Below are 19,696 nucleotides of genomic sequence, written 5' to 3' on the forward strand. Positions count from 1 at the left end.
CAAAAGTGCCGAGGGATGTAAGTGAAGGAAGGCCTATGGGGCAAAATTTGTCTTTCACATTCCTGTGGTGAGATTAGAGGAGATGCCAAATAGGTTAAGGATCATGACCAGAACATGGAAGTGGACAGTGGGCACCCATGGGACCTGGCAGGAATCCATGGAAAGAGCCAGGAAGCGCCCATGTTTGGTCAGAGGTGGAGGCAACCTGGAATGAATGGAAAGGTGAATGGCAAAGCAGACGAAAAGATACAGGTTTTATTGCTGTAGGTATTTTTCTTTGGGCTAAATTGAACAATGAGTACTGGTGTTTAAAAAATCTGTCTCATGTTACTCAGCAGCTTTCACAGGCTTCTGAAAGAAAAAGGTCTGTAGGTGCACAGTCCAGTTGGACTTGTGAGGTTAATGTAGTTAATGAAAAAGAATTGCAACCAGGACTTTCAACCTTAAAATGTTAGGACAGTCTGGTTGTAACTGGAGGTGATAAACCACAGGGATAAAACTCAGAAATCTGCCTCACAAGGAAATTATTCCCATGATTAAGTTATACTCTGTAAGTTTTGGGGGCTTGCATCAATCTAAGATCAAATATGTATCTGCATATCAAGCTATTCTGCCTCTGAATTTAATTAATTAACTCCTCCTACTGCAAAAATAATTGAAATCCATGTCAGACAATTAGGTAGTATAAATGAGGTCATGAAAATTTAGGAAGTTTTTATGTTATTTCTGTAATCATGTTTGTGGTTGAGGTGCCAAGTTTTCTTTTTTCAATATATCATAATCTAGCAAAATAGCTGTGGTTGAGTAAGCACCTCCAAATCGGTTAGCACAAAATAATTAAATCTTCCTTTGATTAATCCTCTTTGAGAGTTATTGTTGTCATTTTGTGAGATCAGTTTTGGCAAGATTTATTTATCTGTACTATATGAATAACTTACTCTGCTTTTTTGTGTTTGTTGATATAATGTGGTCCCATTGGAACTTCAATAAGAGTATTCCAGGAAAGAGTCTGGGATTAAATATTCTGGATTAAAATTTAAGATAAATGCAGCTGGAGTGACCTCAAACTAATAATCATAGTGAATGAAAAGCTTAAACAAGTATTTTCTTGTTACTACAGTTTGAAAACAAAAGTAGAAGACAGTTATTTTATGGCAAAGCATACTTTAAATTACTCCCTGGATTAACTTCACATTAAATCAAAGCCACCATAATACAGATGTCTTTCTCTAATACCTGATGTAGGATCTACAGGACAAAAATTATTACATTGATTTTACTTACATTTCTTCATCATGTAAAATACATTAACGCTTATCAAAAAGTAGAACATTAGCAGTATTTTAAGGTACATGCTGATCTATGCAAAGTTAGAATCACATTTGTGAGACAGCAAATTTCAAAGAGAATAAAACCTGAAGATTAAGAAAAAATATTTATAATGCTTATTGTCCTTTATTCTCCAAACAGTTATGCATGTATCATATATTTTTCCTTTGAGTGCACATATACCTGCTTTTTCATAACTGTTAGCTGTCCCCACATATTTTACTTTAATTCCACCTTATTAAGCCTTGGGCAAGTTTCTTGATAAAAATACATAAACATTTTTGCTAGTTCAGTTACTGTATTAAATGTTAGTGTCTCTATTCTGCTTTGTTCACATTTCATTTGTATTTCTTGGCTGACTGTGGTAGAGGAGGGCTTTAACCTGATTTTCTTGCATACTCTCAGTTAATCAATCAGGCATTTCAACACAGGTTTCCTAAAAAGGAAGCAAATCCATCTTTTAACAACTGTTGCATTTGCCTTAAATGTTAAAAAGCTAGATTTAAATCTCTTCATTGCTTGGTTTGATCCCTCAGTCTCATGGTGAGTGCACCTTTTCTGACTTTGGTGCGTATTTAATTTATTTATATATGGGAATACCTCTAACAAACTTGGCACTACACAGTAAAGCAATGTTTCCAGCTATGTATTTATCTCCCAGCTGACTGTTTTGCAATCCTTTTGCTTTTCCTTTTAAAATTTTATTTTATTTTATTTTTTTTAAGTGTATCCTCCCTAATGTGATTGGTTTTTTTTTCTTTCGTTGTGTGGATATCACGGCATGAAAATCTCTGGCCAATATTAACTCTGAAGTCTCTCACACATCTTTCAGAATTACATCATTGAGTCCTTGAATCAATTTAAAAATTGCTTAGAGTCCACAAGTTCTTTTAATGTTCCTTACAGTTGAATTTCTAGTAATCAATAATCATAAAATATGGCATTAAGAAAACCCCAGAACCCTCAGGAATAATGAGCTGAGATAGATATGAAATGGCTTAGAAGACTCACTTCCTTCCTGGTCCAATACAGCGTTTATGACCATTGCACAGCAGCGAGCCAGCCAAGGTTCTGGCCCTGGCATTCCGGCCATGGAAGCACATGGCCAGGCTGTAGCAGTTACTGTCATTTGCTGACCTAGGAAAGGGTGGTGGCTTCCCAAAAAGGTGATCTGCATCTGGTTTACTGTCATTTTCACATTTTCTTTCCAGGACGAAACTGTTCTTTAACATTATTATTCTCCACCTCTAATGGCAATAAAAATCTTAAAGGCTTTTCATCCCAATGACCACAGTCAAACAGGCTGTAAACACGCTCATTAACCCCAAGCTCTTATCTTTGTGATCTACTTGATCAGGCACACATGCAAAACCACATTCACCAGAACTGAACTGTTACTTAGCGTCACATTTAATTTTCCTTTCACCCTGATTCATTTGGGAATGTCCTGCACTGCATACACAAGACATTAAAGACACCTGCACGTGAAAGCAATATATTTATAGGCAACTACTGAATAAGATATTTTCTCATTTGCATTAAGTTTATGAAATTTAACTCCTGTGTAATTTGCTCTAGAATTTCTCTGTGATCTTTGTTCAGGCAAGCATTCCCTTGTGATCAGCACCCAGATTGATCACTACTGTATTAAAGCCAACTTTTTTTCTTGGCCAAACTACTGGCTTACTTCTTTGAGTAATGCCATGTTGATTAAAGTGAATAATCTGATTTCAAAACTGAGGATTCCAAAATGCTGCAATAGGCAATTCTGAAAAGCAATGGAAAAAAGAACGGTGTATTGTTTGAGAATACGACAGGCAAATCACAGTGTGTAGTTACACTTTCTAACACGCTGTTTTACTGCCAATTTCATTTTTTTTTATACACACAAGCGTTTCCTAAATCCATAGTGTGTGTATAAACAAACATTATCTAATAACACTGAACAAAGATATTTGCTGGTTTTCTATTTTGAAATTAAATGCGGCCAGGTTCTTACTTGAAAAGAATGTCAAGGCTTTGCAGAGAGACTGAAGGATAGTGATTCATTCGGCAGAGCTATGAAAAATGAAGCACAATTTAGCAATTATGTTAGTCATGACCATAAGGGAGCTGAACTTTTCAGGTTAGATTTCACATCCCTAGAAGAGTACATTTATGGATGTTGTACTCTCATCACCTTGATTAATTTGTATTTAAATTTCTGAGTCCTAGAAAGGCACAGACATTAAGAACAGCATTTTTTGTTATTAAAAGCTGGCTTTGATTTTTTTTTATAAACCAGTGCTTGCGTAGAAGCCCAGTAATTTTCCAGCTGAAAACTATTTCTGCTATAATGTTCATGTAGATAACAAACAGAATAACAGAATATTTCTAAGCAATTTCACAGGTAATTAAATATAGTTGGGTGAATAAAGTTGTGTGGTTTATTTTGTCACTGTAGGACTTTTTTAGAAAGTAATGGAGCAGTGCATCATTTAACAACTAAGAAAGATGATCGTTGTGTTGGACGGAAAGCCTGGGAACATTTTTAGTGGGGGTTTTTACTGTAAGACCACAAGTGTGAGCACACTGTGCTTTATAAGGCACAGTCCATGTACTTTGCCATAGGAAAGGATGCTGAATCTGATGCTGTGGTTAGCAGGTCCAGTTGTACAATGGTCTTGTTCCTTAGGACTGAATGATAATTAATTAGAGAACATTCTCTCTAAAATAAAGAAGCAAACACATCTCTTCTGTAGTTGTGAAAAATCCTTCTGTAATCCCTTAGGGCTGAGTGATATCTTTTGTGTTATGGTTTCTTCACCTGAAGATACAGAGGTGTTAAGTAAGATATTATCTGCCGCAAAATTCTTCATGAATGAGCATAACTTCTGTGTTATTCTGATCATGAATATTCTCTGAATAATGTTATGATCTGTTTGAGCGTTAGGTTCTGAATTTTCAATCTAGTCTGTTTATATGTGTAAAGTATATATAAACAAGCAAATTACAGTCAGCTACATATACAACGAGGAACAGAAGATTAAAATAACACCTTGGAGGTGAATTACAGTCTATGCTAAATTTTCTCAGTTTAAAGAAAGGAAGACAAAAGTAACACTTCTGGTGATAGATTCTGGACTACACCTTCTAGGGATGCTCTGCTTCAAACCTGGAACATGAACACATTGGAAGCTATGGAAATGGTGTCACTTCTTAGTGAACAGGCTGATAATCAGGTTGGTTTAATGGCATGTTTTCAAATCAGGCAGGACAATGCGAACAGCAGTTGGGGTTAGTACAGCTTACCATGACAGATGAGTTAAAGCACTTTGTGGAATGTGTAATAAGTAAGACCCAAACTCATTGAAGTCCTCAGTGCAGTAGAGAAAAGCCTGGGCAGTTCTGTGATAAGAATGGCCTGTCCCATCATGGTGTCCTCTAGATGAGAACAAGACTGCAGTTTACTACTTTCTGCATAATGCTTTCACAGTCTGTTAGTCTGTTTTTATTACATGTAGAAGGAATAAGGGAAACTCTTATGGGTAGTAGCGAATGTCAGCAACTAAGGAATGGCCTCTAATTCTTTTTACCTTCCCAGACCTATGAAGCCTGGACCCTGTCTACTGAGGTGCCTGGCCCTTCCCAGGCTCGGGAAAAAGGGAGCTGTACACCAGGCTTTGACTAAAAATGGTTTTTGATTTGGTTTGCTACAATTCCCAGCACAACTGTTTCCAGAACCAAAACTAATATGTACATAGCCCATATATACTAAGTATGCTAGACAGTGGGTTTAATGTGATGTTGTTCAAGAATAACTTTTGATTTTAAATATCCTTCTGATGAGCTCTAGGGACATGTTTCTGTTTAGTTCTATTCATCCTGAACTATTCAGAGATGGAGCTATTAAAGGACAGAGAGTGAATTTCAGTTTCTTACCTGACTTGAATTCTAATTTAGTTTCTCATGTAGACAAATCCTATATCAAGCTTACATGTGTAAATCAAAATGGCCATGTTACATTTTATCCTGTTTATAATCGTTCTTAAAGAATATAGGGGAAAAGTTCTTTCCTCTTTTAAACCTTTATACAGCTTTCAAGTGTGTTTAAGCTTTTCCAGTGTTCTACTTCTCATTACCAAGACCTACTTTGAAGTACTTTGATTTGGCAATTCTTCAGCAGAACATTTATTTTTAACAGTTCCAAACAACAGAAGTTAGTTTCGTAAATAACATAGAGTGCTGGATTCTAGCATCTCATAATTTTTTCTCTTTTTTTTTCCCTTCGTTTTAATTGCAGCATTACAATTTTGAATAAAAGCCCTATTCATATTTTTACATTGTCATATGCATTACATGTACTATATCCTTTCTTCAGAATCACTGAGATGGTAACGATTTTACAGCAAAATTGTACTGTAATTACTACAGCTGTTGTGCTAAAGCATTTATGTCTTGCTCTGTCTTTTGAATGAAAAATTCTTTTAGTGAAAATAGATTTGTTAAAGCTGTTAATTATTCAGTGAAAAAGACATCAGAATTAAGGTGGTGGTATTTTTTATACAAAATTTTAGGCAGACTAAGGTAACTCTTAAAGTATTTTAATGTTTTATTCAAGAGTCCATAATAGTTCGTAATGCAAATATTTCTGGTTTTTACATTTCACAATTTCATTCCAGCAAATAAAGATCTGTACTTCATTCCTCAGAACCCATGATACACTTCAAAAACAGAATTCAAGACAAATTGGCTCCGTCATCCCATCTGGAGGGTGTGATTATATATTAAAAGTGTAACTTTTATATTCTGGTACTTCAAGTGTTTAATTATAAGTAGAAAAGTAGAACTTCTAAACTAGATGACAAGTTAGAGCTTGGATTGAAGTAGGATTACATTGGCGTTATGTTGACCTGTTAAGCCATCTGAAGCAACTATCCTGATGTACCTGATAGCATAACTGCACACACACATGACCCCTCATCTTGTTCTGTGAAAAGAGTTCAGTAGAAATCCTCCTATCGTAAAATACCTTGGAGGTGAATCAAATTGTTTTGGCAGTATCAGGCTGAAGATGTATTGTTACACATGCACTTGTGCTGTCAGACATGGAGGGTAATAATTTCTAGGAAAAAAAAAGGTATGGAACGGGACTCAGAGAGATACCTGGAGCACCATGTCTGAACATGTTCTTAGACTGAATATGAGGGACTTCCATTTCAAAAAACTTTTCTTGTGTAATGTATTTTTATATCGGTCCTTCTGTAACCTCCGTTGGCTTAATATAACTTCAGCGATAAGTTGTACGTATGTTGAGAGAAGTGGAAGATGGTGTACTAAGCAACCAAACAGTACTATATTTCATGCTCTGCCCATGGAAGTCAACAGGTCAGAAATAAATATAAAATAATTTGTAAATAAATGCAGAAGACCCAGATTATTACCAGGATCCAGATTTTACAGCTTGATGTATCAAAAAAGCTGTAACTATTAATGAGACAAATTTAAAAGTTGCCAGAAGTGTTAGCTGTGGAGGTTTGGCCTCATTTTTATATGCTGACCCATGGCATGCAGCAAGGAAGTTCTGCCCTGGTTCTAATTTCTTTCTTGGGGAAATCTTGGGTTTGATTCCACAGAGCAATCACAGAACAAAGTGTTGTTATTTTAATGTTAATGAAGGATATTTCCTGGGTTGTTTGCTCACATGTGACTTTATCAAATAGAGGACAGGATACTCTTGTGTCATAGATGAAGATTCTTTGATCAATGGGCAATTTTTAATGCTGAATACTTAGCAATTTTCTCTCCTTAATGATTGCAAAAATTGCACCAAAAAGGCTTTCAAAAGCTTGCACAATGACAGCAACCTATTTTCCTAGTATCAGTCTAGAAAGTATTTTCAGTACAACGTTACCAGTTTGGTTAATGCAGTCTTCAATGAAAGAACATCAGTTTGCTTTTTATATGATAGTTTGTTCTTAATGTTTCTAGAAGGACTTTCTACCTCTTTGCATGTAATTTTCAAAGGGGGACTAGCAACATTCTTCAACTCAGATTTTCTGATTCCAAGGAATGAAGGAGATATTCAGGATGGCTATACCAGTGACTTCAGGGTGAATGACAGGAGAGACAGAATAAAAGACTAATGAGAGATCCATTTTCACACCCTTGTAATTCTGTGATAATTGATCCTGTGTAGCCTCATCTAGGTGTTTCTGCTCCAGCAGGGGGATTGGACTACATGATGTTTTGAGGTCCCTTCCAATCCCTAACATTCTATGATTCTGTGATAAGTTGATAAGATACCACTGCACGGGAAGATACTGTCTCATCTCTGAGTTTCAAGAGTAACTAAAGCAAAATGTAGTTTCTAGCAGCAGAAGGAACATGAGAGAGGGAAGACAGACATTTTCAGATCATTAAATGTATCTAGCTGCTGACAAGATGTACTCCTTTTGCTGGGTCGTGTGATAAGATCAAATATTTAGTACATCACAATCATATTAAAACAGTCTGATTGATGTGAAGGGGAGAGGGATTGGGCATAATACTGTCATCTGGAGAAGTGCCTTCTAGCAGCAAACATCTCCCATGGGTCTGTGACCATCCATAGGGCAGAAGTGGGTCACGATCTTTCTTACAAGTGTGGGAGATGCAATTGTGATGATGGGAGCTGTGAAGGAGGGCCAAGGGAGTTCCTCTGAAGCACAGACAGTAAGATGTACCAGGCCTGTGCTCCTCTGATAATTTCCAGTGGGTCAGAGGTTTGGATACAAGTTTCTTGCTGGAATGTGGAGCCAACACTCAAATGTGAATGTAAGGTGATCTATTTAGACCTATCCTTCTTCTGCCATTGGAATATTTTTTTTTTTTTAATTACAGAGGGGGGCTGCTTTGGAAGATTTAGAGGCTTAACTTATGCCTTTTAGCAGCTTCTTGGATCACTGTGCTCAAAGCTGCTGCCTGCAGGAAAAATAAAGCTTTTTAAAGGTCTGTGGGGAATAAGGGCTATGTGCTGTTTCTGTGTGTTTATCACATTAGCTCCAGCAAGTAAGATATACTGAAAGTCTTCCATTATCTTCAAGCATCATTTTTGGCAGGTGATGAATTTATGTTTGATTTCCCAGCTTGTCAATCTTCAGACAAAAGTATTCAGCAAAAGCTATTAGAAGTATAATTCGCAATTTGCAAATCAATCATTGATTGTGCATTATTTGTCTTTGATTTCATGGATTGATGGTGAAATAGGAATATCAGATAATGGAAATGGATATTGAGGCAGTAGAAGCAGTCATAGAGTTTGGGGTAAGGAAAGGCTAGTTGATTACTTGTTGGATCTAAGAGAAGACAGATAAAATACCTGAATGTATGTACATAGTAAGTAATTTGAAGTTTGAGGATTTTTGCATTAAACTTCAACCTGGAAAGCAATTGAACAGAGTGAACCAAATTAGCATCGATGATGATTCATTAGCAGAAGTGAGAGAAAAGTTTGGAAGTCACTTAGAGCTTGTCTGAAATACATTTCATTCTGTATCTTGGGTCTGCACAAAGGAAGGTGAGAGAAATTCGTATGTGTGAGAATTTGTGCTGATGACACACATTGATTCTAATGGTGAAAATTACTTTTGGGGAAGGATGAGTAACTGGAGAAGGTGAGAGAAACAGCAGGGAAGAGCAGAGGTGAGCCTCCTCCTCTGGGGCACCTCCCCAGAGCGGCAAATAGTGATGATGGTGAAAGGTTACAGAGCTGCAAATAGAAGAACTTTGTGTTACTGAGGTTAAGACACGAAGGCATCTCAGGCAATTCCAATTTGTTTGATCAGGTTTTTTGAGAACTACGCAAAAATTTAAAAAATGCTTTAGAGAGCTTGGATTGGTTTATGGTTTCAGGTTGATGCTGTGTAAGACTCCATGCCTTTCTGTGATTTCAGCTAGGTGCTGAGGAAAACTTAGGAACTTTGACTAGATTTTGGTTAAGCCTTTAAAAGCACTTGGACCTGCTGCTGAATGAGACCCAAAGGATAATATTTATACAACATTAGAATGCTAAATAATAAATTTACAGGATTAATAAGGTAAAATGAATTGAAGCCTAACAGAGAATGCCGGCCTGAAGGAAAACCACTTCATCTTGCATAAACATGATCAATATTTAAACAGCCAAGGCAATTCTATCACCATGAAAATGTAGAGTTTTATCATTATGAAAGTGTAAATTTCAGTACGTGTTATGTAGCTGCACAACTTCTATTTTAATTCTTCAGTATGGGATTGAAGTTTTGGTATATCAAAATTCTGACTGAATTACCAGCATATTCAATATTTATTTTCTAATGACTGAATCATAATTGCAGATCAGTGTGTACCACTCATATGCTTAAAATAATCATGAAATGAATGTGATTCGTGAAACCCTTAGCAACCACAAGGCTTCCTGTGCATATGCTCAGACACAGCAGTGACTGAGAAATAATTTCATAATACACATTTGCAGTACTGAAAATGTGTTATATCTTTCTTGCATTTTTCAATATCAGAACATATTGAGAGGCAGCACCTCTAATTGGAAGAAGTATTGGGTAACTGCATTTGAAACTGCATTTTTTATTATTTCAGGGAAGCAAAATGCACATCAAGTTCTAATCATTGCTCTCCATTGATCTGCTGGCCTTGCCTTGACTGGCAAAATGTCCTTGTATCAGCATGTTTTTCCCTACCATAATGTAAAAAACTTTGAAGTAAAGATTAGCCATTTTGAAGCCGTATTAATTGGCCACTTAGTGCAGGTGAGCAGGAGTGATTAACCTGAATCTTTATTATCATATTTTGGATATTTCTCTAGTATCATCCATTTGCATGGTTAGGTGTAGTCTTTTATAGCCATGTATTATAAATATTAGAACTCTATCTAGGATTTTCCTTTTTCGTCAATCTTTCAGAAAACACAAAAGAGGAATTATATCCTTTTTCATAATAAAAGATTTATTGTAATCTGTATATTAGAACTTTCTTTGCTTGAAAAAGTGAGAGCATCAACTTTGTGTGTGGTTGATTTTTATTATTACAAGTTTTTTTTCCTGAAGAATGTTATTTTAAAATATTTGTTAGAGGGAATGGTTTATTTAGATAAAGATTGTCTTTTACATGCATGTTCTTAATGGAAAAGTGTAAAATTCAAATGATACCAGTTCACATAAAAATAATGGGAATTCAGGCAATTTATGTAGGGAATGATAGAATTCAAGTGAAATGGTGACATGTTTTATTTGTTGCAACTTTTCCAAGGTGAAGTTTTGCCATACCCATTTTGGATTTCTCCCAGTTCAAATACTTTCCTGAATCTTAAATGTGTAGGTGTATAAAAGAACTTGGATTCTGGGATTAGGCTGTTTTAAATAGATGGGCAGAACTTCTCCTTGTTAATGATTTGGAATTGCTGCATATTGTCACTTTTTCTCAGTGTTCATGTTTGAGTGAGGATTTAACTTTTGGCTTTGAAAGCTGAGGAACTACTGGATGCACAATGCTTTCTAGAGGTTGTGAAAATTATTCAAGTGATTATTACAAGAATCACTGGTAGCAAAACTGGTTTCCAGTTTTAATTATAAATAGTTTCAGAGGAAAAATTCCCACTTGCCCAAAGTTTTTAAAAAATAGTGTTGTTGAAACTGTAACTGTTGATATTGTCAGAATATGGTTATTCTCCTCCTCTTTTAATTTCACACTACATATCAGCCCCTTTTTAGTTTGTAATGTTCATTTAGAGGGTCAAAACACTTGTACAATAAAGATTACAGTTATCCATTTAATTTTCTTATTCAATATTAAATAGTCCAAACAAAACATGAAAATAATCATTTTTTCTGTCCTTAAACTTTTTGACATGTTGTCAGCACTGGCTCATAATCTTTTCAAGGAATTAATACATTTGGCACACAGCTAGGCTTTTCTCAGCTTGTTCATGGGGAACATAATGATTTACAACTTGTGATTTTGGTTGACTTAACCAACACAGATAATTTTTAAACTGGCATTGTGATTATTGAATATTAATAGGAATAACTATTTCCCTGTAATTATCATCAGCATGTGTTTATTGTTTTCAAAAAAGATTGCCCATGTGTTCATTGCCCATCTTCAACAGTGACTTCTATTAAGTTCAAAATATAATAGGAAGCAGGGCTAGTTTACAGTTTACTTTTTACAGTTTATTTCACTTCCTCTTTAATAGGATCTGTAGCAAAAGCCAGCTTTTTTTTTTTTTTTTTTTTTTTTTTTTTTTTGTACAAAGTTTCCAAAACAGTTTAAAGTGAAGTCCAGATGTGTAATGTAGAAAGCTCTTTCTTTGCAGTGCTTGATGATGGGGAGAGTCAGATGGCAGATAAAGGCAGTCTTTGGGAAAGCAGACTCGGGGTCTTTTTCTCAGGTTCAGAAGTTGAACTTTCCTCTTCTGGTTCTTGAAGACTGTTAAGCTGAACCTTTAACTCTCAATTATTCTCAGTGATCACTGGAAATTTCTTTTCCCTTGGGAAAGGAAGAGGTAGTCTTTAAAATCTGAAATGGAAATTGTTCAACTCATTTGCCTCTCTACCTTACAACCTCCTTTCTTAAGTAATCCCACCCCGGCACCTTTCTTTGTTATCTTTTTAATCTGTGTTTAGGACAATTATTCACTATTTCCAAACTTATTTTTCTTGCTGAACTTTACTTGATTCCATAGAAGAAAACATTTTCTCATGACGACATTGCAAAAGTTCTTTTTAAACCACAGATTCCTTATCTTCCTTTTTTTCTTTTTTTTTTTTTCTGCAGTTACTGAAACTGCCTTCTCAAATAACCTAAAATCTACCCTCAGTTAATTTGACGCAACCCCTGAAAGTTACAGTAGACTTATCAAAACTTTAAGTCAAACATGGGAGAATTTTAAGGAGGAAGGAGGGAACAACTGAGTCACAACTTTGATATTGTTAGTTAAGAACATGCTACTTTAGCTCCTAGTAAAATCCATGTTTTCTCCTGGTTTGCCTGTGTCGCTGCTGGGCCTCAAAACTTATTGCCCATGGCTGTACAAAGGCACCAGCTGCACGGGAAGGTGGGAACCGGGGACCACTGCTCCTGGTCACCTCGCAGGCGGTGCTACTAACGACAGGTAGGAGCAGGGCATGTTTGGATTGTCCGTAGGAGTACTGAAGACCACAGCAGTGTTAAGGGTGTTTACCCAGTATGACAGAAGATGGTTCCCCACCCACTCCTTTTATTAACTCCAGATGTCTCTTTCTCCCTTACAAACTGGCACCGCTAGTTTTAAAATGCAGTTTTCAGTTGTCCTGAGATAAATAATCCATTTTTTTTTCCTCTGTATGTCGCTTTCTTTCATGTTGTGTCATATTAACTCTGCATACCATTTTCTTTGCTCCTTAAACCAGTTCAAACAGTCCCATTTTTATTTCGCAAAATAGCCTTTCTAGTTTTTTCTTGTTGCTGTCTATTATTTCCTAGTAGCGCAGTTTGCAAGTGGGGAATACAATTAGCTCAAACTTTAAGTAGCATTTCAGGTTATCTAATGGTATTTCTCAAATTTGTTTTGAATTTCTCACACTTAATTAAAAGAAAACAAACAAACAAAAATCCTGCCCAATACAATTGGAATCATCATTATTTTTTGTTACTTTTCCTTGTCCTTTTGAATATTTTCTTTGCCTTGCAGAATGCTGGGCTATGAGCATTTTAACATTTGTTGGTTTGTCTTATAAACTGACATACTTATTCATCACTAAAATCCTAGTTTCTCTACTGAAATGTCAGCTCTTAAACTTTCTCTGTGGCTGTTTCACTTTAATGCATAATACGTTGAGTATATTCAGATCATTCATGAACTGTTATGACCCACTTAATTTTGCTGCATTGGAAGTCTGTTTTTCTGACTTCTGGGGTACACCTCATGATTATCACCTGACAAGTGTCTGTTCAGCAATGCTATGGAAGGATTTTATTGCTGTGTCCAGCTTTCTAGTGGGAAGTTATACCCTAGATAGAGCCACATTTTTCTTGGAAGTGCACCACAAAGATTGGGGTCCACTAGGCACGAGTTGCCACAAAAGAAATTCCAGTTAGATATTGTGAAGAAATAATCCGCCATGAGGCTGGTTAAACATTGGAACTTTGCCCAGAGAGTTTGTGAAATCTCAACACTTGAGTGGAAATGCCTCTGAGAAATTTGATCTAACTTTGGAGCTATACCTGACTTTGAGGTTGAACTTGCTTTGAGCAAGAGCTTGGATCAGGTGGAGGTCCCTTCCAACCAAAGTTATCCCATGGTTCTATGGCAGATCTGCACTGGGCCAGCTATAGACATTCTTGAGGACGTTTCCACAAATCATGGATGCATGATATGACAAGGTCACTGGTCATCATTGAGTGATACGGCTTTTGTCCTTTTGTGAACTGTAACCTGTTCAGAATCACTTTTACTTTGCCTAAGCAGCTTTTCCAAATTGCCTGGTCTGTTACTGTGTTCTGTGTTCCTCCTAGGATATAAACTATAACTACAGAGCAAGATAGATCAGTTGACCGCCACCTCTGCAGAGACATATTGAGAGGTCATTGTGGCTTAAAGGCTCCCCAGGGACTCCTTTGCTCCTGAAAGTGCAAAAATGATTCCATGTATCTGTCATTTGGTCTATGCCCTGAGAAGACATAGAGCCACTGGAAATTGTGCCATTGTGAGCTAATATTGTTCTCCTATAGCCTGTCTCCCTGCTGTGAAGTATGGTGTTTTTAAATTAATTTATGCTTTCACTTTGGAAAGTGCAGTTTGGAGATGTGCTCAGTCACACATAGAGGGAACGGTGCAAGTGGGAGAACCACCCTACAGCTATTTGCAAGTAGTGGTGATGATGCTGCCAGCCTCTCCTGGGCATTTTGGCCTTGGTGCTGAGTAGCTGACGTAGGTGTGTTTGTGTGCGTTACTGAGGAACAGACATCCCAGAAGAGTCACAGTGCATGTGTCGGGTACTGCAAGGTGTCTCTGAATATGCCTCTTCTGCCTACAGGTACCTCTGAAGTGGAAGGAGTTATGCGCTGGAACTGCCACCCGTGCATTAGGTTATTTCTGCATAGAAGATGCACTCCCACAGTATTTCATCCACCCACTTCTCTGATAAAATTTTTTAACACATGTTTTTCCACTCCATTGATATGCAATGCACTGTGTAAAATACCAAGTAAATATGGTTGCTAAGAGCCTTATTTGTGTTTTGTTCTGTGCTAATTTGAATTGAATTAAGACTTTGGAGAACTGAGAAGACTGGTCTTAAAACTCCATTTGCTGAAATTATCCTTGCAGGCTTGGAAGTAATTGTACTTAGGCCAAATAAATATAAAGAGAAAACATGAAAGTGGTTTTATGATGGAACAGTGCTTTCCAAGTTTATGAGAGTTTTGTTTGGATTATCACTGTGTTTTTTTAAAAATGCATACGTTTTAATTAGGTCCAATCAAATATTGTATATGCCCAATTAAAATAATATATAGAATATATAACATTATTGTATAACATATTGTATTTTTTGTAATCCTGTAATAAATACGATTTTTTTTCTGAAATCTAAGTCATGATATAAAACTGTATATTGTTTCAACACAGAGATATAACATGGAAAGAAGGAAAATATCCACACTTCTTTAAGCATCCATTTAGTCACAGCTCTACACAGTTACTGATAAGGTTTTCATTTCACTGCAGTGCTGTGACTACTCTGTGTGGTTCAGCTGAGCAGTGTCAGAAGTGTTCTTCTCTTCAGAGAACCTAGGAAAAATCTGGTATTCAAGAAGTTTATCTGTATAAGTGTATTTCTACAGAGGCATGAGTTGATCCATTGCAAAATCCCCTTTGGGTGTCTCCGTGTTTGTAATGTGAAAGAATGTTCTCAAAACTAAAAGTAAAAGCACACTTGGGAAAATATTTGGATTTTTCTAATGCCATAGGCACCACTTTTTGTCTGGTATAATGATGAATTTTCTGTAAACACAGAAATGATGGAGCTTCACATTAGTTCATGCTAATGAGAATTCTCCAGCAAAAATACACTGGAAGCCTCAGTAAAATTAAAGACATTTAAATATAACAAAATCAGGGTATAGTGAATATTAAAATGTTGTAATCAACCTTCTAAGCACAGAAGAATTGCAGTAAGACAACTTGCAAAGTTTTATTTATTATTTAAACAAAATTAGAGACTCAGGCATGACAGTAACGTCACAAATTAACATGAAATCACTCTGATGGTAGCTACTGTGTCCTCTCTGACTTAATGGAATATATATGCCTTTTTTTAATCGATCTTACAAATTTAGCAAGCTGTAAAAACATACAACTGGTCATTGTTATGTGTGTTCTAAAACCATATTTTTTTGAAACAAGACAAGAGGTGCAGTGATTTACTTTTAACTCTACATTGGCTATTGTGTTGTTTCCAATAGTTAAATAGAAAATACGGTCACTAAAATTTGAAATAAGCAATGAACTGATATTTTTATTTTCTTTTTCACAGATTAAGATGCTTGGTAAAGCAGCTGGAGAAGGGTGACATTAATGTGGTGGATTTAAAAAAGAATATTGAATATGCAGCATCTGTGCTGGAGGCAGTTTATATTGATGAAACCAGGTAAGTCTGAGGTGGGGGGAGGGGGGAAAGAAAAAGGAAAGGATGTTGGGAATCACATAGTCTTTGCATGGAACTGTAAGTGACTTGAACCGAAGGTCTCCACATGTCAGAATTTTGTGTGGCTCTTAGGTCATTTAATGACAACGTTAAAGCAAGTAAGATTCCAAAGGTGAGATGTAACCATTGCCTGGAGCATTTGCCTTGTTCTTGTCTCCCTCATTTGTCAAATGTCCACAGCATGAAGTCATAAGAATTTCCTGAAGGATGGATTTTCTTTCCCCCACAGCCCACATACCAATAATCATGCTGAGGACAGTATGACTGAAAAAAATGGGCTGTTTTGGAATGAAATGCTCACAGAGATGAGCCAGAATATGATAATGTGGCCTATAAATACATAAATTCATGAAAGGCTGTGATTTATTTTATAATGTTTGATGCCTTGTTTATGATTATTGTTACTGGCAGTATTACTGGCAATCATCTTTAATGTGGGTTGACTCCAATTAAATGAGAAGTTCTAAATATTTGGCGTCTTGAAAGAATTTTAGGATATGTACTATATTGAAGTTAACTAGCTAACTTACAGTTTTTATTTTAGTGTGCTGGCCTCTTTAAGTTTCTTCTAAGCAGAATAGTCTTGTAAAGAGGTCTGCCAAAACTTCTTCAGTACTGCTGGAGCATGCAGTGTGTGTCTTGGTTCCATACTGCATTTAAGAAGTCTGCCATCCTACTGATTATTTCATGGACCTAACTCTCTCTCTGTCCACCCACCACTGCAATTCTACATATTTGATACGGTGCTTAAAGTACTGCTCTAACTTTTTCCCATTTCTTTGCCTTTGATGTCTGTGATTCACACACCACACCTTTCTAGTTGAGAATTCGGACCATCTACTATTGAGCACTAGAAAGCCTCCCAATTTGAAAACAGAAGGATAAAAATGGTAACAAATAAAGTAGGTACCAGTGGTCCATTTTTCAAAGTTTATATTGCAGACTAGGTTGGCAGCATGACTTATGCTGGTGTCCTGCTCTTCAAGTGCATGCATGTCCAATTCTGTAAAAAGCTGTCAAAACTGTAGTAGCTGGGCAGACTTTCCTGAGCAGCCCCTCAGCAGCAATACAGTTCGTAGGGACACTTTCGAAAGTTTTGCTGACCATCTCAAGTTAAATACCCACGTTGAAAAACATTAGGGGCCTCAGTGACTTCAAAGGGGCTCACATGTGTTATGAAGATGTTTACAGTTTCAATAAATTAAGCTTAACTGAAAAAAATTGCACAAACCATCTTGTGTGACTTCCAGGAGACCTGGGCTTTGTTAGAAAAGGGAATGAATTGAAATAAATATTTAAAGTATTGGTAGTTAATATGCTACTGTGGATATATCTATATTGGTTTTGCTGACTGAATTAAGTTAATCAAGCTTCTTTTATGTTGAATCAAGGGTTGATTTGTGCATTTACGTTATTATATGTAACATAATGTAATACTATAATATAAAATATAATATAAAACTATAATATTTTATAGTTGTATTTGTAATTAAATTGATACAGGTCCTTAGGGAGACAGATAGAAGAAATGATCAACAAACTTCTCTTTGGGCTCATATTACTACACTAGAGGCCATAAAATTTCATTTCTGAGAAATTGTTCTAGACATAAATCTTGTCACATCTCACATGCTGAGGAAGCTGTGAAAGTGCTCAGTCCTTTCTTCCTGATATTGCGGGATACCGCAGCACCACCAGTGGTCAGAGCTTAAACATGTATTTTGCATTAATAACCATGGGAGCTGTATCAAAGTTGCATAGGCGACAAGGATATAAACCACTGATTATTTCTTCCATACACCTCCCAAACACTGTGATTAAATGGGTATGGTATTCATAGCTCTTTCTGTATAGTAGCACTGGGACAGTGAAAATAATGTGAGATTTACTTAGTTTCTAAACTGAGGTGGCTTCTGTGGAAATGAGTAGTATCATTACGATGAAGAATCCAGTCTCTCTGACTCTGTGTGGGAGCATCAAGACAAGTAACAGACATTTCCTACACAGAGAAAGCAGGTGCACCTGAAAATATAAAGGCTGTGGCAGCAACAGGTGCTTTACTTTTGCTGTAAGCAAATCTTTAAATTAGCTAACTGCCCTCATAGGATTTGACAGCAGGATTATTAAACTACCCAAATGAAAATAAACATATATAATTTTCATAGTCCTCAGGCTGTTTTCTTAATCCTAGGGGCAATATGACCTCATAATGGTGACTATTTATTTTTAAAAACTCTGCTTCAGTATATGAATAAAACTTATGTTCTTCCCTAGCTTTATGCATAACAATGTTTAATCTTATTTATTTATTGCATCCAGTATTTTGCAGAATAATCTTGATTTTCCACTGTACTAAGTCAGAAAGGAAATACCTGAGAGAGGTATCTTTTGCTCTAATTTATTGGGTACTTCTGCTCTCCAATGCAACTTCAGTGTTTGTAAACCTACCAAATTTTGGTAGCATTCCTTATCTAAATATGCATTAATCATATGGTTTACTTATATATTTCCATACCTATAGGTATATTGCTGAAGTATATATATGTGGACATATAAAATGAATATTTTTGCCTAGACTGTGCTTTTGCCAAGAAAGGTTGGACCAGATGATGCTTGTGGTCCCTTCCAATCTGGTATTTTATGATTCTATGTACTTATGCTATAATTAATAGTTAAAAATGAAATTACTTTAATGAAACCTACCTTTTAAACTTTAATTATCTTATTTTGGTGGTTTGCGTTATGTACCCCATAGTCTTCATTTTGGTTTCTGTTCTTTGATTATTTGATTATTTGATATATTCTTTTATTCTTTGATTTTGTTTGTAATTTCTTTGGACTGATACAGTCTCCATGAAATTCAGACTCAGAGTGATGCATTTTTTGAACCTGGTAGTCTTTATATTAAATTTATGCTAAAAAGTATAGGCTGAGCCTGCACTTCTTAGTTGGACAGTATTATGTATAGTGCTGTTTTAAATTTTGACACTTCCTCATTCAAAGCAATTTGTAGCTTAAGGTATTTACAGTGTGAGAGAGAGAGACTCTAGTCACCAGCAGTACTCTCATAGTAAACTCTTTTGCATAGCAATCTGCAAAGATAATCACATTTTAATTAGCATGACCGGTATTCTGTAGTCTAAATCTGCACTGAAACATTTAAAGATAAAGAAACAAAGAAGGTCTCTTCAGCTTCTGGGAGGCTAATCCTTAAGGAGCAAAAGCAGTGTATCAGTGAGTAGCAGTAGAGGATGGAATTCGCTTCCGTGGTTACATTTGCCCCCGTTCCCAACAAAAAATTCAGGTTCTTTGTCCTGCACTGAGCTACCACTGTTGGGAGTCTGGAGCTCAGTTAACTGCACTCGTTAGCGATTAGAAATAATAGTTTAGATCATAAGCAGAATGGCCCATTCCTGCTGAGCCTGAACATGCACTTTTATACGTCGCCAAAGTTTAAATGACTTCAGTAAGGTTCTTACATATGAATTGCTTTATGGATAAAAGCAATTGCTACAGTATAGAGCAATAACAATTAAACACCAAGTAAAGCAGTGAGAAAACCATCTGAGTACAGATCACTTTTATTAACTAAATCCCAGCAGGAAGTTGCACACTTCACAGGATATAATAGTTCTTGAGATTTGGCTTATAAAATAGGAAAT

The 19,696-nt window shown here is 36.2% G+C and overlaps 1 protein-coding gene across 1 annotated transcript in view; it reads left to right on the forward strand.

The window, feature by feature from the left end:
* Positions 1-19,696, forward strand: part of PDE1A (phosphodiesterase 1A) — a gene marked incomplete at its 5' end in the record, with an annotated part of 115,128 nt that overhangs the window by 41,364 nt on the left and 54,068 nt on the right. Inside the window, one exon of the mRNA XM_082057105.1 lies at positions 15,864-15,977. Within this exon, the coding sequence (XP_081913231.1) occupies positions 15,864-15,977 (114 nt within the window). The remainder of the gene's footprint in view (positions 1-15,863; positions 15,978-19,696) is intronic.

This window comes from Streptopelia decaocto, assembly GCF_964273445.1.
Source record: "Streptopelia decaocto genome assembly, chromosome: 6".
NCBI lineage: Eukaryota > Metazoa > Chordata > Aves > Columbiformes > Columbidae > Streptopelia > Streptopelia decaocto.